This window comes from Lonchura striata, chromosome 1A, assembly GCF_050655825.1.
Source record: "Lonchura striata isolate lonStrDom1 chromosome 1A, ASM5065582v1, whole genome shotgun sequence".
In the NCBI taxonomy this organism is placed as follows: domain Eukaryota; kingdom Metazoa; phylum Chordata; class Aves; order Passeriformes; family Estrildidae; genus Lonchura; species Lonchura striata.
In genome coordinates, this window is record NC_140741.1 from 8,377,054 (window position 1) to 8,404,829 (window position 27,776).

At 42.5% G+C, this 27,776-nt stretch overlaps 1 protein-coding gene across 5 annotated transcripts; it reads left to right on the forward strand.

The window, feature by feature from the left end:
* Positions 1-42: 42 nt before the first annotated feature.
* Positions 43-27,715, forward strand: FERRY3 (FERRY endosomal RAB5 effector complex subunit 3). 5 transcript variants are annotated; one of them, XM_021546056.4, is made up of 14 exons: positions 43-288; positions 1,892-2,080; positions 2,345-2,490; positions 3,574-3,755; positions 5,957-6,056; positions 6,136-6,257; positions 7,513-7,619; positions 9,093-9,290; positions 10,813-10,941; positions 11,970-12,038; positions 13,517-13,719; positions 25,119-25,176; positions 26,444-26,511; positions 27,468-27,715. In XM_021546056.4, the coding sequence occupies exons 2-14, from the start codon at positions 1,903-1,905 to the stop codon at positions 27,558-27,560; spliced, it is 1,653 nt and encodes a 550-aa protein (XP_021401731.1). In that variant the 5' UTR covers positions 43-288; positions 1,892-1,902; the 3' UTR covers positions 27,561-27,715. The 5 variants fall into 5 exon arrangements, with proteins under 5 accessions (XP_021401731.1, XP_021401730.1, XP_085424768.1 ...); XM_021546055.4 differs by having other exon boundaries at positions 43-283; XM_085568642.1 differs by lacking the exons at positions 25,119-25,176; positions 26,444-26,511; positions 27,468-27,715 and adding an exon at positions 13,795-16,731.
* Positions 27,716-27,776: the final 61 nt, after the last annotated feature.

Here is a 27,776-nt window from a genome sequence, read left to right on the forward strand (position 1 = left end):
AGCGGTGGGCGGAACACCGCGGCTTCGGCCCCGCGGCGAGCCGGGGGAGCCGGGACGGGCCGGGCACCGCCGGCCGCCTGCCGGTGCTTCCAGCGGGGGCAACGCGGACACCGGGAGCTCCCTGCGGCGGGGAGGGGCGGCTGGGCTCCCGCAGGCCGTGTCCTGCCGGCTCTGAGCCTGCGATTTCTGATGCTGTTTGGGACCGCGGGTTTGTCCCCCGCTCCCTCTCCATCAGCTTCCTCCCCACCTCCTCGCTGGATCGGAGAGCGGCAGAAAGAGCGTGGTCGGGTTTGTGTTTCCCAGATCTTCCTTTGAATCCCACTTCACAGGGGCCGGGGCACCGCCTCGCATCGATATTGTTTGTGCTGAGATGTTTGGTTTTGACACTGACTTGTTGCTTTGTGTCGAACACATACGTTTGTTCACAGAAAAACCCACCCCTCCCACCCCCAAAACAAAAACCCAACCCAACCCCCCCCCAAAAAACAAAACAAAAAAAAAAAAAAAAACACCAAAAAACCCCCACACCCTAAACCGGTGAATTCTGCTATATCATGTTTTATTTTCAGTGTTTTTCCTTCTCCTCGGGGCGTGAGTTTTTAGCACTGGGGAGGGTTCGGCTGAAGCTGTAGCCAGCTTTGCAGGTGATGAAACAGAGGGATGTGAATGAGCAGAGGAGCCCTGTGGAGGGCAAAAATACCAGCACAGTTATCTCAGCCTGTGTTGTAGGTGCATATTATATGATTGGCTTTTCGCAAATATTAAGATGAATGCTATATGTGTTACATTGGAAAGTTATGCTGTATTAATCTCTTTTAAGTAGTGTGGTAAATATAGTTTTTAGGCTATAACATAATATTAAAATAGAAACTATGTGATGTAAGATATTTTTATAACTAGCTCAAGAAATGGATAACCAAGAAATTCTTCGCATACAGACAACAGCAACAAGACACCAAAACTCAAGAATTATTGCCTTCCTATCCAGACTATTCAGACTTCTTCTAGACTTAGAGGAGCCAAAGAAATTCATTTACAAGATGATGGGGGAGGGGGCAGAAATTAAACAGAGGACATCCTTTGTTTGAAAAGAATGTTTGCATCATGTATGAGATATACGAATATGCAACTGGCTATTGCTTTTAAGGGGTAATTCTTTGTTAGCAAGGTGTTTTTCTGCGGCAGAGTGGCAGACACCTGGACATCAGTAATTCTTTGCTTTTTATTGTCCTTTATTGTCCTAACTCTGATTGTCCAAATTCTTGTTGCTCTAACTTTCATTAATATTTTTATAGCTATTTTATTACTATTCAACCTTTAAAATTTCAAAACAAGTGATTGGCGTTTTTCACAGCCTGTACTCTCACTCTGCACTTTTGCATCTCTTTTGGCTTATTTTTAATACAGGTTACAGAAAGATAAAATCAGCTCTTTCTAAAAATTGTTGCAAATATCTGCTTCCCCCCACTCCCCAGGCCTTGCACCTGCAGAAAAGAGGAAATAAAATCTCTATGCACTCTGCAGAATTTCAGCTTTTGAGGCTTCCATGACACAAGTCAGGGTGTTTCAGTTAATTTTCTGTTTATCAGGATTCCTATTTGCCCTGCTCCTGCTCTTAAGTCAGGAGATTTTCACTGTAATTTTTAAGAGCAATTACCCAAATTTATATATTGACACATTCAAATACATTTTAGAAGCATTGGATATTTTGGAAACTGGTATTTATGCTTCAGTTCCAGAGGCATGTGTTTGGAAGTCAAAACTGAGTATCTGTGAAAATTTGGGGGGGTTAAGTATTGTTAATTATTAGCAAAGCCATGGCTTTTCATTACCATTTTTTACTTCTGAGTTTACAGAAATGTAATTCCTGTTACTTTCATTTCTATTGCAGGAAACAAAAGGATGAAGCCTAATAAAGGAAAGACTTTAACTAGAGAAAGAGACTATGTGTACAAATTCAGTGCTGGAAATGAACATTTGGTGCTTACCGTGCCTCTCAAATTCCCTGTACAAGAGAATATCAGTCATTTGCATGGACGTCTGATGGTTCTGCACAACTTGCCATGCTTTATAGAAAATGGTATGAATTGATTTCTTAAATTAATCTCATGTATCCTTGTCCACAAGTATCTCACAGCTTGCTCTAAGAAACCAAAAGAACAGTGTTTTACTGAAACAGTATTTACAAATTGGTTTTTAAACAGCAAAACTTAGAGAAAATTACTGTCTGCTCTAGCAAGTGCTAGCAAGGAAAATGTTTTCAGGTGAAAAACCTTACTTAGAGATTTCTTGGGTGATTACTGATGTGTTCTGTTGATGGATCATTTTCTTCTTCTTGTCATAGACCTGAAGCAATCTCTCAGTAAATTTGTAGAAGAGGAAACTATAGAAGATTATGACAGAGAAGCTGAAGTGGCTCTGGAAGCAGTGAAATCGGGAAAAGTAGATATCAACCAGCTGGCAGATACTTGGGCTAAAGCTTATAAAGAGGTAAGGTTAAGGCTGGAAAGTTCATATTCAAAGCTTGCTTTGTAGGAGTGTGTGTGTGTGTGCAATCACAGTTGAGAAGGATGAAACATGACACTAAAATTCACTGCAATTCTTGCAGTTTTTTCTTTTTGTCTGAAAGTGAGCATCAAGTCTTCATCCTACAAGTTCTTAGTCAGGTTTTTCTTGAATTTAATAGAGTAAAAAAATAGAAAATGGAGAGGCAAACAGTTTGTTCATTTAACAGTTGACACTCAAAAAATAGACATAAGGCTTATAGTGGCTTAGAATTAAAGCAAGATGTAATGAAGTGACACTCTTATCCTAAATCTCAATAACAGCAATTAAGGCTAGAAGGAGAAAGTGTATAGTTGGGAGACTTTTCAGTTCATTTTTTGGGTTCATATTACTGTTTCACATTATTTAGGAAGGATGAGGCTTAAGTTGGAACAATGTCCAGTTTCACATGGGATCTCACAAATAGTGGAGTGCAAAAGAACTGGAGGAGTCCTAGTGGAAAGAAAAAACTAATGACAAACCTTCAATATTTGAAGAAAAGTTTATAAGAATTGAATTTGCTTCTCATGAAATATATATTAATATGAAAAATTCCATTAAAAGTTTGGAAAACTGGTGTTCTTGGGCTTTTCTTTGTTCAATAAAAATAGCTTTTCTTAAATCAGTGTTGTTGATGGATCTCTTAGTGACATCAGCTGTTAGTCATCCTTACTAGAAAAGCATTTTTGTTTGCACAGCTGGTGTTCTGGGCCTTATCTAAAATTCATCAGGTGCAAATATTATTGTGGATATTGCTGTTCTTTCCGAGCTGGTGTTGTGTAAAAATTGGTAATTCCTTACTGTAGTCCAAACCTTAATGATTCTGACTTTAGTTACTTTGGAAGAGAAAGAATGAAAAAGGAGAAAATTGAAAACTAAAGTAGAATGCAGAAAGCTTAAATTAGGGAAGATAATTTTTGTATGGTACAGGCTGTGTGTGGGCCCCCATGGTTTTACCCCATGATTATGAGGATCTTTATATGTCCTAAGAGGTATCTTATCCTTTAAAGTCTCTTATGTTTTCTTTAGACAACATTAGAACATGCCAAACCTGAAGAAACCAGCTGGGATGAAGATTTTGCAGATGTTTATCATGATCTGATCCATTCTCCAGCTTCTGAAATGCTGTTAAACCTGGAACACAATTATTTTGTTAGTATTTCAGAATTAATAAGTGAAAGGGACGTGGAATTGAAAAAGCTACGTGAAAGGTATTACTTTTCTTTTATTATTTAGGTTTTCCTTTCTCTTTTTAAGTAGGGGTGCATGCCACTGGGTGTGTAAACTCATAGGACAAGGTGAGTAGCTTGTATTTGTCTCTGTAAATCCAAAGTCAGACAACACTTGGCTGGCACAAGAGTATTTAGAGATTGGGCAAGGGGGAATGGCTTCAAACTGAAAGAGTGAAAATTTAGATTGGCTACTTGGAAAAAATTCTTTACTCAGAGTGTGGTGAGGCCCTGGCAGAGGTTGCCCAGAGAAGCTGTGGCTGCCTCATCCCTTGAAGTATGAGGTATCCAACCCAAGGCCAGGTTGGATGGGGCTCTGAGCAACCTGGTCAAGTGGAAGGTGGCCCTGCCCATGGCAGGGGTTAGAATGAAATGAACATTCATGTCCTTTCCAGCCCAAACCATTCCATGATTCTATGATGTCATTAGGTTCAGCTACCTGATATTACTTTGGTGGCCTTCTATTATTTTCAGTGACTGAGGAGAATATAAGTTTTGATTTCCAGAAAATGTTGAGTTTGTGTAGGCACACAGTTTGTGGTAACTGGGAGTGGGGCTGGGACTGAGCCTCATCCCCAGTGGGTCCAGCTGTGCAGGACAGGTGAATGATATTGAAGGTAAGGAGCCATGGAGTGCCCAGGTGCACTGACCAACCACCAAAGGGAACAGAGGGCTCACAGGTGCAGTGCATATAAGGTGAGGGGTACAAAAGGTTGGGCTGAAGGACTTTCAGAACTCAAAATGTCCCTCAGACATTTTTGGAGGTTCCAGGCCCAGGTCAGAAGCATTTGAGACACTGGCAGGCAGCTGGAAACAGCTGTGATTTTGAGTTTGAACCATGGAATGATTTACCAATTCTTTCAGGAAGAACAAGAAGTCACAAAAGTTTAGATATTATAGTAGAAGTAGTCACAAAGTAAAGGGAAGTGTTTTTGAGTGCTGTACAGGGGGGTTTTAAGTCTTGCACAGGGGGCTTTTGGTTTTGTACATGGGGGTTGGAAGTTTTAAGATTGGAGGGATTTGGGCCTGTCCTGTCCTCCCTCTTTCTTCTTCTTTACCTCCATGTTCTTGGTGTTGTTGGCACTCACAGATTGGTTTAGAGTAGAAAAGCACCATTTAATATAGGTAATAGGAATTGGGGAAAAACTGTAAACATTTAACACATAATGTACCATATAAGAGATAGCACCAGCCCTGGGCAGGGAGAGAGAAGAAGACGAGAGACAGAGAGGATGTCAGTGGTGTGTGTGCCTCTGCCTGAGCTGCTGAGCAAACTGCAGCAGCCCAAGAAGACAATCTTTTAGATAATTTGCAATAAACAACCATGACACCGAACAACAAGAGACTACTGAGCCTTTCTTTGGAAGCACAGGTTGGAGGAGAGATTTTTCCACCACACAGAGCCACCCGCAACCTAGGAGTGAGCTCCAGCAAAGGGCAAGATGAGCACATGCTTGTAGTTTTCTGAAGTGTTGTGACTCTGTTTGGTTGGACCTTTCTGAGATTGAATGGTGGCACTCTGTAGTGTGGCTGTCTCAACTGTGACATGTGCTGTAACAAGTTTGAGTCTGGAGTTCTGGAATAAGCTTCCATGGCTGCAGCTGACTCCTTTGTCCACAAGAGGGAACACGTTGAGTGTGGAATTTTCTGTTTGTGCCAGAGTAGTTTCAGTAGGTCTGGTTTAGCATTCTGAGTGATTCTTGAGCTTTGTATCTCTAAGGTCATGTTAGTGCATAATCAGTTCATGCTATGGTTTCTTCTGGACTGAATTGTACATATTTCTGATTTGGGGGTCAATGTTGCCAGTAAGGTGTTAGCAAATCTTTTTGCTGTTCTTGCCTCTTTTCAACTGTGCATACAGCAGAAAGAGCAGTATTGTTGTAGAACTCAGGTGTGATGTAGCTGTGTATTGACTCTGCTGGAAATTGCACCCCAGTTGGAATTTATCACATCCCTATCTTGGTGGCAGCTAAGACTGTCCCAAATGAGAGGGTAAGTGGGGCTGTTTACACAGGACCTGACTTGTGTCCCTGACCATTAACGCCAGTTTGTTTTGTGGATTTTCGTTGCTAAATCTGTGACTGTTCATTCTGTCAGTAACAACCAACCAAGTTTGTTGTTGTATTACAGCAAAGGGTGTTCTTCTGCCAGTGTTCTGGAGTCTGTGTTTGCTTCTCTTTCAGGCAAGGAGCTGAAATGGATAAGGTGATGCAGGAGCTTGGAAAGTCACTGACTGACCAGGATGTGAATTCCTTAGCAGCTCAGCATTTTGAATCTCAGCAGGTAACTAGAATGTGTCATGCACATAATCACCTTAAAAAGAACACCCACACCACTCAAATTATCACTGCTCTCCTGTCAGGATTTGGAGAACAAATGGACCAATGAATTAAAACAGACTACTGCTATCCAGAAGCAGGAATATCAGGAGTGGGTGATAAAGCTTCATCAGGACCTAAAGAATCCCAACAACAGCTCAGTCAGGTATTTAATTCCTCTGTGATACTTAATTCCAGCTGAAATAGTTCAAAGGATTGTTTTTACATAATCTTTTAAATAGGATACTATAGTCCTATTTATTATGATGTTATAATAGTCCTATTTATTATGATGTTATATTATCTATAAATAATTTGCTTAGGTTTATCAAAGCATATCAAAGGCAAATAGGCCATCATAAAGAAATATGTATAATGTTAGGAGTTTCTTCATTGTGTGATGTTACAACCTCTCTGTACAAGAAAGTGTTATAATGGACTAAAGTACAGTTTGACATGAGTGGAATTTCCTCTAATTTTGTCTTTCTCTCCTATGTCTGTCTTTAACAATGTTTCACAAAGCCTTCTGTTACCACCTAAGAATGTTCTGGAGAATAATGGTACTTTAACAAATGGTAACAGTGGTTTGAATTAACAAACCTCTTTTCTCTTTATGTATGTAACTGAACAACTAAAAAATGGAATTTTTTAGCATGAATTTTTTAGGAGAGTTGAATGAGAAGCTTTCCTCTGAGGAAATGGCAGAAATTTGAGTTTGTAAATTGGGTGGGATCATTATTCTTTATCACTAGTACATTGCTGCTTGGCAGTTGAAATCAGTAGAATTGCTTGCAAGTTTATAAGAGATTTTTGGAGGTGAGGCACTTTGAAAACAGAAACTTCTCACTAACAACTCACAAACAAACTTCTCACCAACAAATTGGATGCTGTTCTTTCATGTATCAGGAACAGTATTCATTGTATCACTACCAGACAGTTGAATTTAGGGAAAATATTAAAACTTATATCTGAAATGTTTCCTGGTAGTTTGAACACTCTGGAATATTTGATAAAGTGATTTTTAATCTCCCATTTTGAGTGGGAAAAAGAAAATAAATGCTTTCTCTAATAACTTAATAAATAAGGTTTTGGCTGCTGTAAATAGGCTGAGGAGAATTCTTTTGGTTTTGCTTTTATTCCTACATTCTTACTATGTTATAGCTAGATATTGTGACTTATTTTTATTTCTCAGTCTTGGAATACTTTACAAATGTGCCAAGTAATGTAAATCTAACAGAGGAGTCTCCTCTTCCTGCTGCCAGGAAGGTCAAGGTGAAACCTCATGAGTGGAGCTCGTGCTCATAGGCTTGCTCTCTTGGTTTCTACAGACCAGCTGAGAAAGCTTGGGATAGCTTTCCCAAGTTTGTTGGTGTTGAATAAAAATTAGGATTAACTTTTTGATACTTTTCTTATTATTTTAGTGATGAAATTAAAGTTCAGCCCAGCCAGCTGAGGGAATCTGTAGAAGGAAATGGGAGAATCTATGAAGAGCAAAGGTTGTTAGAAGAAAGCTTTACTATTCATTTAGGTAAGTGGAGTAAACCAAATAACAGCTGGTTAAAAAATAATGTATCCAAGGTGTGTATTATTTACATTATTTATCTCTCAATGTCTGTAATCCATAGTATGGAGTTGTTTTGTGTTTTTTTCACATGTGTAAGTGAACAGCGTAAACTTTATCAAGCAATGCCTGAAATAGGTGGAAATCTTAATGAAAAACATTCTGGAAGCAAATTTTCATCCGTTTTGGTTGGGTGACTCGTGAAAAAGCACAGCAACAGCAAAATGTGTTGCCTAAAAATGAAGCTTTGACTTTTCTTATGTTTGGTAGAAAAACGTGTTTACAAAATTCACTTCTGATGATCTGTTGACAGCAGAATAGATACTTGCAGTTTGTATTTTTGTTTGTGCAGTAGAGTCTTCTTGAGCTGTTTTGACCAGGTTAAGTTGTGCTGGAGTAGTTTAGGTCACTTAAAAGATCACCAGCCAAAGCAGATTTGATATAAATTTGCAAAAGAGTGACTGAGTTCAAAGGCAAGGTTCACTCTGTTACTATACAGATGAAATACAGAGGAAAATTGGATTATAACCAAATCTAAAATTATTTAGGTGGAGATAGGCAGCAACAGTCCTCACAGTATCACCAACTTGGGAATTTGCAAGCTCTGAGAGGCATCTCTGCCAGAGGGAGATGCTGGTGCAGCCTCCTGTGGTGCAAGAAAGCTCCAAGAACATCCCTTAGGACCCCTGTCCATAGGGTCATAAGATGATTGCCTTGAGTCATTTGGAAAATGTTCATCCTCAGGTTGAATTGCTGGCAGCAATGGTGCTGTTCCCCTCAGGCTAGGTAGGGGATGTTTCCAGGCTGGCAGGGGCTGACTGATGATCCCTTTCCCTTTGTGCAGCTCCCACTTCAGCCATGCAGCAGTTCCTGGGATGACCAAAGGATGCCTCAGCACCCAGCTCATTGCACAAATGCTAAGGGCCTACAGGAGTTGCTGAGCTTATGGAGTGGTTCTGGGGAGGATGGGGAGGGATACACCACCACACTGCAGTATTCCTCAGGAAGAATTGCTTCACAGAAAGGGTTGGCAAGGGCTGCCCAGGGAGGTTTGGAGTCCCCATCCCTGGCAGTGTCCAAGGAATGCCTGGATGTGGCACTTGGTGGTCTGGGCTGGTGATAAGGTAAAGATTGGGCACAGGTTGCACTTCATTTTTGGAAGTTTTTTCCAAGCTTAATAATTGTGATTCTGCAATGGGAACAAGGCTCATTTCAGACATAGATACGCCTCACTCTGTGAAAACACTGAGTTTTTATTGCTACTTTGCAGATTGCTGATGTGTCTTTAAAACTGCATGTGTGGCTAAGAACTTCCTCTGGGTGTTACTGGTTACAGCTCCCTTTCAGATCTTTATGAGGAAGCATTTTGTGCCCTCGCATTTCAATCGCAGTCCTGAGTTTAGTCTTCCCCTGGGATTAAGCCATGTGTGCTCTGTGCAGGAGCTCAGCTGAAGACCATGCACAACCTGAGGCTGCTGAGAGCTGATATGCTGGATTTCTGCAAACATAAACGCAATCACCGCAGTGGGGTGAAGCTGCATAGGCTGCAGACTGCAATGTCCCTCTACTCAACTTCCCTCTGTGGCCTCGTGCTACTGGTGGATAACAGGATCAGCTCATACAGTGGAATCAAAAGAGGTGAGCCTTCTAGTGGGAGGTATCATGTCAGGGAAAATGAATAAAATAATAAATTAGAATAAAATCTTGCTGTCTTCTCTCACAGAAAAATATTCTTTGTAAAATTAAAATTCAGTGGAGGCACTCATGTTTTGCATATGGTATTGCAAAAGGGTAACAAATGCAAGAAGAGGTATGGATGAGGATGGGGGATCATGTTTGCTCTCATCTCTTCCCTACATTTTGTGTCTGAGTAACAAACAATATTGAAGAGGACCCTTCAATATTGATTTAGACAAATTTATTATAGGTGTTTCTAACTCTTTAACACCAGATTATCACACTGAAACCTGTTTGCAAAAATTAAAAAGAAATATGCCCAGATTTTAAAGTGATAGGTAAATGGATAAAAAAACTATGTCCTTTTGATACTGTGAATTCCATTAAAAGTGAACAATAGGAATATGACTTGCCTACTCCTGGAGAGTTTGATAGCCACTTTAAGTGCATGTCTTTTGAGGAGGTGGGCACTGTGATGGTGTTTTCTATCAAAGAAACTTCTGCTTGACTTTCCCACTTCTGTCCTGAAGTTTAGTACCAAAATACTTTCAGGTACACAGTTTGTGGTGATTGGGAATGGGGCTGGAGTTGGGGCTGAGCCTCATCCCCAGTGGGTCCAGCTGTGCAGGACAGATGAATGATATTGACGGTAAGGAGCCATGGAGTGCCCAGGTGCACTGACCAACCACCAAAGGGAACAGAGGATACACAGGTGCAGTGCATGAACATGAGGGGTATAAAAGGTTGGGCTAAAGAACAAGAAGGTTGGATGCTTGAAGCCTTATGAAGTGATCTGGTGTTACACTGTATGGGCTGATGCTTCAAGCCTTTGGAAATTGTGTGGTGATACTCTGTATCATGGCTGTCTCAACTGTGACATATGCTGCAACAGATATGCTTGGAATGTCTTTTTTTGACTGTTACTTGTCATTATTCTTGCATGCCATAAAAAATGCACAGTGGTACTTGATATTGCCTGGAAACAGTTTGAATCAGGCTTGTAGCAAGAAGGAGAGGGAAATGTACCAGGAAAAACTGCAGTTGCATTTGTTGATTGCTGTTGATGGTTTCCAAGTAGTTTGATTGTAACGGTGTTATTTTGTACTTGTACTTATTTTGCAGGTGCTTTTTTAATTGTTCAAATATTTAAATTAATAACAAGCAGAAAGTATCTGGTTTTATCCTAAATTTTAGGCAATGAGAGAAGACAGAAATTTAAATAATGCTATTAAAACACAAAATTGCACCTTGTAGGCACCAACTAGATCCTGCAGCCACAGTAGAGGGAAAAGTATGGGACCATGTCACAATCTGTCAAATGTAATCCTCAATAAATTTTGGAAGAGGAGTTCAGTTCAGTAGGGCTTTATCTGCTTTTGGAGTTTGCCTTTACAGTTGGATTTACTTGATCAGTAGAGTAGAATTACATAAGGTTACTGAGCACAACCTCATGACATACATTTCAATCTTATTTTTTTCCTAGATTTCGCAACTGTTTGCCAAGAATGCACGGATTTCCATTTTCCTGGAATTCAAGAACAACTTGAAATTGTCCAGAAGGTTGTACTTAAGGCCAGAGCACAGCGTAGCAGCAATACAAAAAGACACTATGGTCAGTGACAACCAAAATTACCCTCCTTGAAATAGAACAGTGGTCAGTGGGATGTTTGTGGGCAGGGCAGAGTCGATGCCACTCTTCTGCAGTTATTTAATCTGGACAATGGAATGTTTGGATTCATCAAGAAACTGTGTGAAATTCACAGAGATTGTGATGTTTAGGTGGTATCTTTGCTGATTCTTTAAAATTAAAAGTCACAGTTTAACAGCATGGGAAGTACATCAGGCCATTCTGCTTTCCTAAACTGCCTATAGCAGCACAAACTTCATCTGTCTTTACCTTTTAATTGCCATTTACATTTAAATCCTTAAAAATTGCAGAAAAGGAGTTTACGACTATTCCCCCTTCCTTTAAAGTGAATGCTGAAAACCAAATAAATTGACTAGATGTATATCGAGCTTTCTTGTGCTGACCAAAGCTTGAGGAATGGTTTGCCTTACGCTTGTGTTTGCAAATGTCTGGGAAATGCTCTGACCACATGGTGTTAAGGCAGGGCAATTGTACATTATGTAGCTTTGTTTTCCCTCCAAAGAGCTACTTATGTGATTTAAATGCATCAGGAACATGAACAAATGTGAGTACCCAGAAAAACAAGTTCCCTTGAGAACCTGTGTATTGCTGCATCTCAAGGGAAATGGTGAAAGCTGCTTTTATGCTGCTGATTTATGTAAATCTCTTGGGAAAATATGTTTTAATATATTACATTATTAAAAGAGTAATAGCAAGATATTATGTGGTTGTGGGAGCAATTTGCAAAGTTTCACATTATGTCTAAGAATATTATTTTCTTTTTTCCAAATGAAGAAATATCATGGGATGGTAAGTAAGAAGGGCAGTGATTTGAGGTAGGATTCAGTTTGGGGTGTGCTGAAGATGGCAAAACCACTTCTACCCATCCCCCTTGCATTTATGGTAGCTTCACAGCCAAAATTTAAGCCAGATATCAGTACATGACCCTTTTCATGGCCAAGTGTAATTAATAGAGGATATGATTAATATTTGTTCCATGTGTTCATGCACAGAAAACAAAATCAGTGGGAATGAAGATAAATTAAAGAATATAGAACGAAACCAGTCAAACATTTTGCCGGGTAAGTTGTATGGCATTGATCCCCTCTTCCTGAAGCAAATTGTGTTTTATACATCCACATTTTTAGCTCTGAAGTCAGAACATAAATTATAAACCGAACCCAAGCTGACCTCAATCAGAGAAGGATGTTCCTGTGGCCAAGGCAGAGAACTGGGTATCAGGACATCTGGTTTCTATTCCCAGCTTTTCCACTGCATAATATGGTATGGGGCAAATTGCTTCTCTTTGCCTAAAATTTCCTTTTGGAATTTGAGGGTGAAAAAAAAAAGAACTTTGAGCATCTTGGGGGAAAAGTGAAACTTCAATACTAGCAGCTAATTTTATTTTTGAAAATGGCTATATGTATATCACTGCTGTGGTACAGAAAAGCATTTTTGAGTGGATTTTTTTAACTTAGAGGATTCACTCTCTCAGGGAAAGGATCTTCTGTGTGTACTGTGATGTTTAGTAAGGAAAGCTGCTGTGGAATCTGAGGATGAATATGCAGTAGGAGGAGGGAGGAATTAAGTCCATACAACCCATGGAGAGAGGGCTTATTAAAATTGATTTCATTATTGTGTTAAATACTTTTAGTGGGAGTGGATTTAAACCAACTTGGACCAGTTAAATCCAGGTGTGTCTTGCAGCAGTGGCCTGTTACTGCTAATAGATGGTCACTGCTGGGCATTGCTGCTGCCTTAACACTCATCCAGGAGTTCAGACCCCTCTGCAGCTGTTCCAATTCAAAGAAAGGATCTTAACTTCAGTGGCTAGTGGGAATAGGTTTGAAGGAAGATGTTTATTTGTTGACTGAACAAGTGGGGGCATTGCACATGGTGCTTTTCCCTTGACTGTACTGTAGTTTATAGATCTCCCTTGCAAAGGAATGATGGAGAGACCTGGATTTCACTGCCTCTCACCTCTGATAAATGAATACGAAGTCTAAAAATACCCCAAACAAGATGTCTTGGTTACTTTTTTCAAACAACTCTATAAATCACCTTCCCACTACTCTGAATTATTTTAAATTCTAATGGTCACTGATCCTTTTGTGTTCTAGTGCTATATCTCAGTTGTTACATAACCCACTATCTTTTTCCAAAGGCTCTGTGCATCCTTTATTTGAACCCATCCTTTTTTGTCCTTTCCGCCTCCCACATCCGTCTGCAATTCTGTGCTTGCATTGTGTATTTTGAGTATTGCACCTCCTCTGGGTTTGTTTTTCTGTTTTGTGCTATATAGAGATCATATCCTGTACTGGCACTGTTATGGTTTATTACACCATGTGACCATGATGCCAGTGGAACCCATCAAAGCAGTGGAGAGAGTGTGGGATGGATGTAAAACAGTGACAGTGCAAGAGATTTTAGATCTCGTGTGTATATCCTCATCTCTGCTATATATTTGTATATGCCTCTTTCTTACACTTCCAAACAATTGGATTTCAGATACAGATCACTACTATGATTTCTTACCTTCCTGGTTTGCCTTATTGTGCAGGAGAGTTCTACATCACAAGGCACTCAAACCTCTCAGAAATCCATGTTGCCTTTCACCTGTGTGTGGATGACAATGTCAGGTCTGTGAATGTGACCGCCAGGGACCCAGCCATCATGGGGCTCAGGAACATCCTCAAGGTGTGCTGCACACACGACATCACCACCATCAGCATTCCCCTCCTGCTGGTGCATGAAATGTCAGAAGTAAGTAAATGGAAACATTTGGGCTGGTTTTATATCCTTGGATTTTTGCAAAGGGTGTGTTTCATGCTGATTTAGGCCAAATGGGATGTTTTTTCTCACTCACAGGCTTCTTGTGCCACTCTACATGGCACTTCTATCTACATGGTGACCCAAATTAAGGAGCTAGACCAATTAAAAACATCTCAGCCAGCTGAATCACTTGAAGGTTTTATTTTCACTCCTCCTTTTGGACAATTTGCTTCCTGGATCCAGCTCACTGCAGTTGTACAAGTATTAATAAAAGATGAGACTACACAACTAGAAGCTCTTGCTTAGAAACTCTACCTTCAGAGATGCTGGTGCAGTAGTGATACCAGATCCCCACTTTTAATTATCATTAGCTGTAAAACATTAAAACTAAGTTTTAGGATTAGCAGAACTGGCAAAGCTTGGCTTAGAGTTCTATAAATCTAAACACCCACTGTTACCTTCTGTAGCTCTTCTACCACCTCAGCCCTACACAGTAGCAACCAGATTTCTTCCTCACTTTGAATTCTCTCCTCCTTCACTGTCTAATTTCTGTCCCTGTTTCCTCTCTAAGTCCCCTCAAATACTGGCTGGGCAAGAGACAGCATATTGCTGGTGCTTTTTGTGTTCCTACTTACTGCTGAGTTCTGTATTTTCTTCTGTAGTGGGACTCTGATGTGGAGCTTGTCTCTCAATCAGCTGTAATGTTTCTCAGTGCACAGCAATTTAAAACTATTGGCAGCCTCTTTTCTCTATCATACCTGGCTCACAGAAAAGCAAAGGGGTGGGAAGGCAGGGAGTACAGCCATATGCCTCCTATCCTGAAGAGCTGGAGAGTCTATATAGAAAAGGAAGATAATTCTGTTATCCATGCAAGAATATCAGTAATAATTACAGTCTGTTGGAGAGGTTTCTTTTTTAAATAACCCTTTGATTTTTCACTTTTAGATTCAATATTTCCTTTCCTTTGTGGAAAATGGCTGACTCACAACAAGATAAATCCTCACCAGTGGATAGTCTTTAGCAGTGACTGGTTTTATTACAGAATTTACTGGAACACAGAGTAGGAGTCACCCTTTTTTGCAGGATCAGGGTCTATTATGAAAAGCAAGCAATGAAAAAGGTAAAAAGACACAATAATGAAGCTTCTAAAGGATGTATTTATATACATAGAAGTAGACTTTCAGAACAGATTAGATTATTTATGAAATTTTTTGTCTATTGTACTGAGACCTTTCTTTGGGCACAAATATGAGTAATCAAGATGCAGGACAGCAGCCTGTGTCACTCATGGGACCTGGCTGCTGTGTTTCAGAAATTTATTAAATATATTGACCTTTTTCTTAATCAAGGTTCCACCTAATTATATTCTTCTTGTTTTTGTTTCCTTTAAACCTGGTTAGTTTTAGCTTCTGTCTGTATATCTGTAGCTTAAACTACAAATAAAGCACAGGACCAAGTGTTCAACATGCCTTGAGATGTGTGAAACTCAAGAATTATCTTCTTGTGTAGTGCTGGATTCTTAAAAGATCCTGGTAAAACAATTTACCTTTTGTATTAAGCTGTAAGTCTTTACAGAGTAAACAGAAGGTGAGCTGGATGCTAAGTCTGTGTTTAGACACTACTGCTGTGTATGACTTGCATTAGCAGCTTGCTTATTACAGTGCTTGGCAGCTGGCTGACCTGATTTGAAACACACAAATCTGGAACTCCTTGTTGAGGGAAAAGTGAGTAATGACAGATTTCTGAAAGTTACCCTGAACTCGGTGCCTTTGGCAGCTGCAGTTCTGACTCTGCATTTACCACCTACAGAAGATCATTTTTTGTGAGGTGGTTAACCAGGAGCCCAGCTGCAGAGATGTTTCCATGCTTTCCTAGGACAGGCATTCATTAGCAGTGTTCTCTGTGCTTTTTTCAAAGGTTTTCTTCTAATGCAGTTGGAAGAGTGGTGTTTATAGCCTCACAAAAGTAATTACAGTATCACAGACTGTTTTGGGTTAGAAAGGACCTTAAGCTCATCCTGTCCCCACCACCTGCCATGGGCAGGGACACCTTCCACTGTCCCAGGTTGTTCCAAGCCCCACCCAGTCTTTCCTGCCACAGCTTCTCTGGGCAGCCTGTGCCAGGGCCTCACCACCCTCACAGGGAAGAATTTCTTCCTCATACCCAATCTAAACCCGCTCTCTGTCAGTTGAACTCTTTTGATCTCATTGAAACCATTAGATTTCATTGTTATTTCTATGGGAAAAAATCAATAATTGTTTTCCTTTGTTTTTCTTATGGCATAAACAACCAGAACAGATCTCTCTGGTCTGATCATTAAATTAAATGAAGGAAAGGAACTGGATTTGATACCTGAGAAAGGCAAAAGCAGGCAAGTTTGATTTCAGGTCAAGTGAGGTGTTACTGTCTGATCCCTGGAATCTCCTATAAACGGGGGAATTAAATGGCTCTAACAGCAAGGCATTGTTAAAAATGCCGGAGCTGGCACCCTCCCTTGGTAGTTTCAACATTGCTGCTGTCCACACAGCAACAGTGACAAAAATGTGACTCTTCAGTAATCTCAGTCCAGTTGTCTCTATTACCATAATTTAAGACAAAATTGTTTTTAAAAAAGTAGAAATGAAAGGAGTGCAAGCTTGGTTTGAAATATTTTTCCACATGATGTATGTGGACTTTACTGTTTTACTTACCTGATTATGACATGGTTCTGCAAAGGCCCAAGCCCTAAGCAGCCCCATGCAGTGAGCCTGTCATAAATTAAATGAAAATAAAATCAAAAGGGTTGCAACATATCTTTTTAATCAGTGAAGCTGATCTCCCCTCCCCCCATCTTTTTTTTCTAAATGAGTTGAAGAAATCTTAATTTGACAAAAATTAAAAAGGGTTCAAGTGCCTTTGCTAGTGAAAAACACCCAAAGTTCCAGGTGGGTTTTTTTAACATTCTTGAATGCTCTTATCCAAAACTCTTTCTAGGAGGTTGGGTGTTCACTTTTTTGCTTTATGTCTTGGTTCGACAAGACAGGAGTCTGTGAAAGAGGGCAAAGCCTCCTGTGCAATGGAGAACGGCAAACCCCCCTCCCTCTGAATTACCAGGATCTTTAAATTAAAAGGCTCTCAGGCAAAGATATGGGAGTGGGAGTAACAATTCTTTACTAGGAGAAAACTAGACAACAATTTAAAAAAAGGCAAATGCAATCGGTACAAACAAAACCAGTGAAAGAAAAAGTCCAGAACCTGAGGGATGCCAGTATCAGTTCTGCTGGGACAATTGCTTCCCTTGCAATAGTTGATGAGTTGCAGCTGTAGTGGTGATCTTTAGAAGGGTATAGTTTTCCTCTGAAGATCTGGTGGCAGTGGGGCCGGTCTTCCTCTGCGCCGGGGTTGCCTCTGAGCTCCGCCGCCGTCGGCTCAGCGCGCGCCGGCTGCTTCGCTGCGAGTGCCGCCGAAGAGAGAGCGAGAGAGAGCTGCTTCCCCGGGAATCCCGCGAAGAGAAGAGAGAGCGAGAGCTGCTTCTCTCGGAGTCCCGCCCAGAGAGCTGCCTCCTCTCCCCAAAAAGCTACCCCTTTAAACAACAATAGAGTGCTTGGCTTCCCCCCTCTGGGTGGGACCCCTCACGGTGTTACATTTTTTCAGCCTTTCATTGAATCAGTCAAAGGTGTATAAACAAACCATTGTCTCTGAGAGAGATAACAAAAACCTGTCCAACCGGTTTTGCCTTCAACAGATGGCAAATGGAATACAAGCTTATCTTACAACCCAGGACATTATCCACCCCTTATTCTATTTCCATCTGCACACCATGAAATCTTACACCCAGTTCTCTCTTAAGACCAAGTTTCCCTGTGGTACACAGCGGGTCTCCCCATCTTCCTGCATTACCTACCAAGTGTAACCAGGTCCTTGAGCAAAGACAATCCCACGAATGGGTTGGTCTTTGCCTGAGGTGGGATTAATCCAAACAGTTTTCCCTAAAATACCTTTCATATGTACTACAGGGACCTTATCTCCATCTACTGCGTGTAAGGGTTCTGACTGAGCAGGGCCAGCTCGATTGACAGACCCCCGGGTGTTGACCATCCAGGTTGCTTTTGCCAGGTTAATTTCCCAGTTTCTAAATGTTCCCCCACCGAGTGCCTTCAGGGTAGTCTTAAGGAGTCCGTTGCACCGTTCAACTTTGCCGGCAGCTGGAGCATGATAGGGAATATGATATATCCATTCGATACCATGTTCTCTGGCCCAGGTGTTGATAAGGCTGTTCTTGAAATGGGTGCCGTTGTCAGACTCAATTCTCTCAGGGGTGCCGTGTCTCCACAGGACTTGCTTTTCCAAGCCTAAGATGGTGTTCCGGGCAGTGGCATGAGGTACAGGGAAAGTCTCCAGCCATCCAGTGGTGGCTTCCACCATGGTCAACACGTAGCGCTTGCCTTGGCGTGTCTGGGGCAGTGTGATGTAGTCAATCTGCCAGGCCTCCCCATACTTGTACTTGGACCACTGCCCACCATACCATAGGGGCTTCACTCTCTTGGCCTGTTTGATGGCAGCACACGTCTCACAGTCATGGATAACCTGGGAAACACTGTCCATGGTTAGATCCACCCCTCGGTCTCGTGCCCACTTGTAGGTGGCATCTCTGCCCTGATGACCTGAGGCATCATGAGCCCATCGAGCCAGGAACAACTCCCCCTTATGGTGCCAATCTAAGTCTATCTTTGACACCTCTATTTTTGCTGCCTGATCTACCTGCTCGTTGTTTCGGTGCTCCTCATTAGCCCGACTTTTGGGGACATGGGCATCTACATGACAGACTTTCACTGTCAGCTTTTCCACCCGAGAGGCAATGTCTTTCCATATATCAGCAGCCCAGATTGGCTTTCCTCTACGTTGCCAGTTGGCCTTCCTCCACCTTCCCAGCCAGCCCCACAGAGCATTGGCTACCATCCATGAATCAGTATAAAGGTAGAGCTTTGGCCACTTCTCCCTTTCAGCAATGTCCAGAGCCAGCTGAACGGCCTTGAGTTCGGCGAGTTGGCTCGATCCACCTTCTCCTTCGGTAGCTTGTGCAACTTGGCGTGTGGGGCTCCATACGGCTGCTTTCCACTTCTGGTTCATCCCTACGATGCGACAGGAACCGTCAGTGAAAAGAGCGTAGCAGGTCTCCTCTGCTGGTAGTTGGTTGTATGGTGGAGCTTCTTCAGCCCTTGCCACTTGTACCTGCTCCTCATCATCAGTGAGACCAAAGTTTTCACCTTCTGGCCAGTTCGTAATTATCTCCAAAATCCCAGGGCGATTCAGGTTTCCAATACGGGCGCGTTGAGTGATGAGGGCAATCCATTTGCTCCATGTGGCGTCAGTGGCATGGTGGGTAGTAGGAACCTTTCCTTTAAACATCCACCCCAGCACCGATAGTCGGGGTGCCAGGAGGAGTTGTGTTTCTGTGCCAATTACCTCCGAGACGGCTTGAACTCCTTCAAAGGCAGCCAAGATTTCCTTCTCTGTGGGAGTGTAGTTGGCTTCAGACCCTCTGTAACTTCGGCTCCAGAATCCCAGTGGTCGGCCTCGAGTCTCCCCAGGCACTTTCTGCCAAAGGCTCCAAGACAACCCATGGTTCCCGGCTGCAGAGTAGAGCACATTCTTGACCTCTGGTCCCGTTCTGACTGGGCCAAGGGCTACAGCATGAGCGATCTCCTGCTTGATCTGGGTGAAGGCTTGTTGCTGCTCAGGGCCCCAGTGGAAATCATTCTTCTTTCGGGTAACCAGATAAAGAGGGCTCACAATCTGGCTATACTCAGGAATGTGCATTCTCCAGAAACCTATGGCACCCAGGAAAGCTTGTGTTTCCTTTTTGCTGGTTGGTGGGGACATAGCTGTGATCTTGTTGATGACCTCAGTGGGAATCTGGCGCCGTCCATCTTGCCATTTCACTCCCAGGAACTGGATCTCTCGGGCAGGTCCCTTGACTTTGCTCTTCTTGATGGCAAAGCCAGCTTCTAGTAGTATCTGGATGATCCTCTCACCTTTCTCAAACACTTCTGCCGCTGTGCTCCCCCACACAATGATGTCATCAATGTATTTCAGGTGTTCTGGAGCCTCACCCTTTTCTAGTGCAGCCTGGATCAGTCCATGGCAGATGGTGGGGCTGTGTTTCCACCCCTGGGGCAGTCGGTTCCAGGTGTACTGCACGCCCCTCCAGGTGAAAGCGAACTGAGGCCTGCATTCTGCTGCCAGAGGAATGGAGAAAAACGCATTAGCAATATCAATGGTGGCATACCACTTTGCTGCCTTGGACTCCAGCTCGTACTGGAGTTCCAGCATGTCCGGCACAGCAACGCTCAGCGGTGGAGTCACTTCATTTAAGCCACGATAGTCCACAGTCAATCTCCATTCTTTGTCAGATTTGCGCACAGGCCAGATGGGGCTGTTGAAGGGTGAGTGGGTTTTGCTGACCACCCCTTGGCTCTCCAGCTCCCGAATCATTTTGTGGATGGGGATCACGGCATCTCGATCCGTCCGATACTGCCAGCGGTGCACTGTCGAGGTCGCAATTGGCACGCGTTGTTCTTCCACCCTTAGGAGTCCTACTGCAGAGGGGTTTTCTGACAGTCCAGGCAAGGTGTTCAATTGCTTAATGTCCTCTGCCTCTACAGCGGCTATTCCAAAAGCCCACCTGAGTCCCTTTGGGTCTTTGTAATATCCGTTCCGGAGGAAGTCTATGCCTAGGATACACGGAGCATCTGGGCCAGTCACTATAGGATGTTTCTTCCACTCCTTCCCAGTCAGGCTCACCTCAGCTTCCACCAGAGTCAATTGTTGTGATCCCCCTGTCACACCAGCAATGGAAACAGGCTCTGCTCCCACATGTCCCGATGGTATCAGAGTACACTGTGCACCAGTATCAACTAAAGCATCATATTTTTGTGGCTCTGATGTGCCAGGCCATCGGATCCACACTGTCCAGAAGATCCGGTTTTCCCGTGCCTCTCCCTGGCTAGAGACAGGGCCCCTCTAACACTGGTTATCATTCCTTCCCTGGGCATACATACTAGAGGTCCCTTCAAGGGGGTCTGACAGATCGTACCCACAAGCTTGGTCACGGGAGGTTGAGGCTACCTTCACTTTGGTGGAACTCCCCCGGTTAGAGTTTCCCTCCTTGAGTTGACGGACCCGTGCTGCCAGGACAGAAGTGGGTTTCCCATCCCACCTCCCCATGTCTTCCCCATGGTCACGCAGGAAGAACCACAGATTAGCCCTTGGGGTGTACCCTCTCTCTCTAGCTGGGGATTGTTGGGTGCTGATTCTGGGGCCTGTGACTCTCACGGGTGCTGTATTAACCTTCCTCATCTCCTCCCTCATCTCCTCTTTAAACTCCTTAATCACAGCTGAGATATGAGCCTGCATTGGGCCATTAATCATACTCTCATAATTCCTAAGTTTGTTGGCAACAGAACCTATTGTCTCCCGGTGGGTGTCAGCATTGATTGTTGCAATGAAGGTGGCGTATTGAGATGGCCCAAGATTTGCCAGACTCCACAGCATTTGTCCCGTACACCTGACCTTGTCAGGGTCATCATTGTGTCGTCCATCCCTCCCAAAGAGTACCTCCAATACTGCCACTTCCCTCAGCTGTTGGATCCCTTCCTCGAGGGTCTTCCAGCGCATTCTATGATGGTGCTCTTGCATTCTCTCTCTGTGGACAAACCTCTCCCTGACACTCATTAAGAGCCGCTCCCAGAGAGAAAGGGACCCTGGTTCCCTTACAAAAACCTGATTTATACCCGAGTCCTGGGTCAAGGGTCCCAAGTTCCTTGCCTCACCACCGTCCAGCTGCACGCCTGTACCCATAAGATCCCAAACCCGGAGTAGCCAGGTAGCATAAGCCTCACGCCCTCGTTGCACAATGTCTTTATGCAGATTGCGAAGACTTTCGTACGTCAGGGACTCGGTGATGATAGCAATCTCTGGCTCCCCTGTGGGTTGTGAGGTTCCTCCATTCCTGTCCCTATCTGCAGGGTGCTCTGCTTTCACCTTAGACTTCCTTGTTTCTACCGGGGCCACTGCTGCTGACCGTGACTGCCTTTGTGGTTCAGCTGGAACCTGGACAGTTGTAACATTAGTGGGTTCCACAGCTGTACTATTAGACTGTCCCTCCTCAAGGCAAAGGGCCGGTTTCTCACCAGCTGGGGAAATGCACTCCTTCAGCATCTCTCGTATCTCCTTAACCAGAACCCTCACCCAATCTGGGCGGTTCATTTCTGAGGTGGGCTGTGGGGCAGGGTCAGGCTCTGGAGCAGCAGCATCTCGAGTCTGTGGTGTAGGTGTGAGGGTAGTTATCCAGGTTAATCTTCCCTTATCTCTGAATGCTAAATATAACAGGACTATCAGCAACACCACCCATTGTATGGTATCATTAGCACTTATAAAGGATCTTAACCCTTTGAGAACTGGTGGAGCAGACCCAAAAAGATGGTTAAAAGGTTGAAAGTTTGCCCAGGTGCTATTTCCTCGCAGTAGGTACCGTTATTAAAGTAACCCCAAAAACATACAGTTAACGTGTGATAGCTATGAATCCATGTACCTGCCTTCCAGAGGAAATTAAAGATCCATGAATTCCTCACCCAATTAACCCAGAAGCCAAACTTGATAACAGACACCGTAGCCTTAGTTATAGGACCCATTTTTAGATAAGGGTCTGCAAATGGGAAAAGTATAGCTACGATCACATGCCACCCAAACCAAGGTAAACTAGACCACATGGTGATGCTGAAGATGTTTTTACACACAACAAAAAAAACCGAATTACTTAAGAACTGTTAATCCTTTTTCCCTCTCAATGCCCTCGAGCCCCACGTTGGGCGCCAAATTCTGTCTTGGTTCGACAAGACAGGAGTCTGTGAAAGAGGGCAAAGCCTCCTGTGCAATGGAGAACGGCAAACCCCCCTCCCTCTGAATTACCAGGATCTTTAAATTAAAAGGCTCTCAGGCAAAGATATGGGAGTGGGAGTAACAATTCTTTACTAGGAGAAAACTAGACAACAATTTAAAAAAAGGCAAATGCAATCGGTACAAACAAAACCAGTGAAAGAAAAAGTCCAGAACCTGAGGGATGCCAGTATCAGTTCTGCTGGGACAATTGCTTCCCTTGCAATAGTTGATGAGTTGCAGCTGAAGTGGTGATCTTTAGAAGGGTATAGTTTTCCTCTGAAGATCTGGTGGCAGTGGGGCCGGTCTTCCTCTGCGCCGGGGTTGCCTCTGAGCTCCGCCGCCGTCGGCTCAGCGCGCGCCGGCTGCTTCGCTGCGAGTGCCACCGAAGAGAGAGCGAGAGAGAGCTGCTTCCCCGGGAATCCCGCGAAGAGAAGAGAGAGCGAGAGCTGCTTCTCTCGGAGTCCCGCCCAGAGAGCTGCCTCCTCTCCCCAAAAAGCTACCCCTTTAAACAACAATAGAGTGCTTGGCTTCCCCCCTCTGGGTGGGACCCCTCACGGTGTTACATTTACCAGCCCTTCATTGAATCAGTCAATGGTGTATAAACAAACCATTGCCTCTACAGGGCAAACCATTGTCTCTGAGAGAGATAACAAAAACCTGTCCAACCGGTTTTGCCTTCAACAGATGGCAAATGGAATACAAGCTTATCTTACAACCCAGGACACTTTATGTCCTTCTCTGAATTTTGAATTGGTGCTTAGCTGATCCTCCATCACTTCCACACCAGAGAAAACTCCTGGTGATGTGAATTCATGCAAACTTTGGTGTGTGAAGATGGATTAGAATTGAGTCACTGCTATGTAATTTTCAGTTCTTGTGGCTTGCATGGAGCAACAATCTGTTAGTTCCCTGAGTGCCCACAAAATTTAATCTCTCTGTTCCTCTAAGATAGTCCAAGGAATGGTGTCATATCCTGCTGTGTTGATCAGTCTTTTTAAGGCTCAGTTCCCATCACTGATTGCTCAAGGTGCTTCTAAGAGAGAATGTTCTTGTTAGTCACTTGTTTTTTACTACGCTAAAGCAGTGATCAAAACCAACAATAAACCTTACTTGTGACAGAAAGTACACATGGACAGATGAGTTAAAATAAACACCAAGTGTTGCCTCCAGAATGCTTACAAATTAAAAAAGTCAGAAATCAGCCACAACAAAATTACGAACCTGAACTTGTCCAGCACTGTTCTATCTGATTAGTGTGATGCATACCCTAAAAGCAGCAGTGATTTACCACAGGAAAGCTTTATTAAAAGATATTTCAAACTTATGCTATTTTTAACATACAGCATATTTTAGGGGATGGCAGGAGAGCCTCCCACCTGAGGAGGAACTATGCCTTTCAGTAGTTGCTTAATGAAGCCACACATTCAGTTTATCAGTTGTGTTATCAATGAGCATTCTTAGATCACCTTGCCTCTCAAATAACTGTCTTTAATCCTGAAATTAAGCTTTATAATAAGAACAGATTACATGTGTATTTGACATTTCAAAACAGAGACTGGCTTTAGTGAATAGAAAGCTATGTAAAATTTAAGTTTGAAAAGGTACTTAGAGTGATAAATGGGTTTCCACATCTATATTCCTGTATTCAGAGTAGAAAGTGCTCATCTTCATGTTTAAGAGTACAGCAGAAACAAAAAGATGTTGTTTTGTTCTTCCTGGGAAGTGTTTGCAGTGAGTCATTCTGTCTCTGATGGAATTACATCATCATGGTGTAATTGGCTTTGTAGCATACAGCCAAAAATGTTTCATGAACTTTAAACTTAAATAATTTAGCCCAGTGCTTGTAGCCATATCTTAAATCACTGTGGTTTTCATGTCATGTTTTGCTGTTTAACTTTAGGTAAGGATTTCCTGGCTGTTGCTATCTGAAACACCTTCATCAGATGCAAATGAACTTTGTTCTTGCTCTTGCCATAAATGCATCTTAAGAAGGAAGGGCTTCTTCCAGTTCCAGTGTTAGAGAGAAGGTTTTACTGAAGGTTGTGGGTATGCCAAGAAACCTTAAAGAAAATCTAGAACAGTTAGGAGTTATTATTGGGCTTTTAATATGTGGTCAGGAGCCTGCTTTGATTTGCTGAAGTGTGAACCAGACAATTATCAGTTGAATATTAGATTTTTTCTGGAGCTCCACAGGGGGGTTGAACAGTCCAGTTTCCAGTGGGTTTGACAGCATTTTTATTCAACATCTCAGCTTAAAAATGTATAATATTGTTCTGACACTGGCTATCCTAGCAATAAGGAGTAGTGGTGCTTTTATGGTCACCTTGCCTAGAATGTTCTGAAAACTAGGTTCCAAATCCTGCTTGAAAATTATGTTCTAGGGCAAAAAAATATATCTCTTTTAATAATTTCCCTGCTATTCTTGTTGGTTAGATTTGTGGGGCACTGAGGTATTTTATTTCTTCATTTAGGAGATGACCATTCCATGGTGCCTGAAGAGGGCAGAGCTCGTGTTCAAGTGTGTCAAAGGTAAGAAAGTGGGGCTCCAGTGGGTTCTGGGGAGCCAGTTCAGAGCAGGGACATGAACTTATTAAAGGGCTGGAGCAGCTCTGCTGGGAGGAAAGGCTGAGGGAATTGGGATTGCTCAGCCTAGACAAGAGAAGGTTTTGGGGTGACCTCAGTGTGGCCTTTGAGAGCCCTTGATGGACTGAGTATTGATTATATTGAAGGGTGATAACCTGATTGAAGGTCCGAGTTGTGTCTCATTGTGGTTTGTTGGAGTTTGAGTGGGGGGAGGAGGAATGTTTTGGAAGGTTTTCATTCTGGATTTAGTGTGTGTGTCTCTCATAGTAGTAGTAGTTTAATAAAGTTGTTTCCCTTTGTTATGAAGCTTGGGCCTGCTGTGCTCTGTTCTGGATCGCACCTCGCAGCATTTATTTGGAAAGGTGCATTTTCATGGGGGAGCTGGCATTGCGCCAGCATCAAACCATGGCAGGAACCCACAGGAAAGATGGAGAGAGACTCTTGGCAAGGTTCTGGAGTGACGGGACAAGGGGGAATGGCTTCACAGTGACAGCAGGTTTAGGTTGTATATTAGGAAGAAATAGTCCTCATGACTCAGCATGGTTTTTTCTTTCCAAGTGTTTTTTTTACTTTCTGCATTTTTTTGTGCTGCACTTAAATAGTTGAACCAGTCTCTTTCAACTACCTGCATGAGGAACGTCTTCCTATAGTAATTGACCTTTAGTAGTTCACAATGGGTATGTTATCTATATCATCTACTTCTATTAAACAGGTGTTTTTCTGAGTGTCCTTATTTGCCATGAGAGGATTCCCATGGCCTTTGGTAATTCATTACTTGAGCAATAAATGAGTGCTGAGTTTTTTCCTTATAGAATCTAGAATCATAGAATTGTTTGGGATCTTTCCTGTGGGCTCCCTTCAGGCTCTGTGAGGCCACAGTGAGGTCACCCCTGTTTCTCAGTGAAAGGAAGCCATGGAAAAACTCCTGTCACACTGTTTGGAGAAATCCTCACTTCTGCCGTATATCATTCTTCTGCACAGAAGGACTGCTAATTCTGTCCTCAGTGTAGGTATTCCTCAGAGCTCATTATTAGATTTTTTTCTACATTTCATTCAGACTGCCCAAGTCTGATTTAAAGGCTGTTGAGGACATCCCTAGTTAAGGCAGTTCAAATCCTACTTGTGTGTGAAAACTCCTCACTGCCTGCTCATGCTCTAACTGCTGGGGAGTACTGCATGGGTAATCCAGACAGAGTCAATGCTGGTTTTTTAGGTTTCATGATGGAAATGGCCTCGTGGGATGGAGGAATTTCTCGGACTGTGCAATTCCTGGTACCACAGGTAGGTGAAACTAAAGTCACATCCAGCCTTGGAGACTGCTGGTAGAACATTGCATGTCAGCAGATCTAGTTATGGTTTTTTTTGCTATTGCCTGCCCCTTTTGAGTGAATTTAAATTAATCAATCTGGTTTTGTTTCCTTGCCTATAAAAGAAGGAGTAAGGGTGGGTTTATATTTTTGAATACCCAGTAGTATTTTCTGAGAGTATGCTAAAATTTCTAACTGGAAAATTCACGTTTACAAATAGTGAATGCATCACCTTTGAAAAAGGTACTTTTTTCTGTTAATTACTTAATTACATTTTTCTGTTCATTACTTGTGTTACATAACATGAGTTATTAGTCATATTGTCTAGCAATGTGGAAAACTCAATGCAGAAAAGTTCAGTCATGCTTTCCCAAAAAAAATAATTACTTCAGGTATTTTAAGTTCTGATTTAGAGTCTGAAATTATTTAATTTTGAGTTCTTGCTGATCTTCAGAAACAGGAAGATATCCAAAGATGGCCAGCACAAGGTTTGTTCTAAAAAGCAGTACAAGTATAATTATGTTAGAAAAGGAATAACATGTATTTCCTGACAAATTAGAAAGCTGCTAAGCAAGGAAGAAGGCACAATTAAACTGCAAAGTTGAATCTAGTCCTAAAATGTAGAGAGCAAGAGTCACGTAGATAAGCAGCACTGTCCTGCTTTTGTTTGGCAGAAATAATCAATCCCTGGAACAAGATCTACAGGAAATGGTTATGTGGGTATGTCACATAAATATACAGATGGTATTTTTAGGTCAGTCTGTTAACTGGATTCAATAGAACTATAACACACAGTTTGAAAATTATTTTTGTCTTCTCAACAGCAGCAATTCTCTTAAATACCAAGAAACAAAGCTGAGAGAGACTTAATTCTTCCAAACTACGAAAAGACAAAGCTTACCTGGTGTGTGTTGCTTTTTTTTTTTCCAGACAATTTCTGAGGAAATGTTTTACCAGCTGAGTAACATGCTGCCACAGATCTTCAGAGTATCGTCCACACTGACTCTGACCTCCAAGCACTGATTTCTGTGGGGCACTAACCTGTATCCTAATAGCACAGAATGAGATTAAGGAGATTCTGGACTAGGATGTCTCTTTCCTGTGGACTGATGACCCCAAAGCGGCATTTGTTGCAATTTCAAGAATTATGTTGTAATAAAAGATAAATGTTGTCTGTACTTGGCTGGTTGCAGCTGATTTTGGCCTCTTGCTTTGTTTCAGCACAGGATTGATGATGAA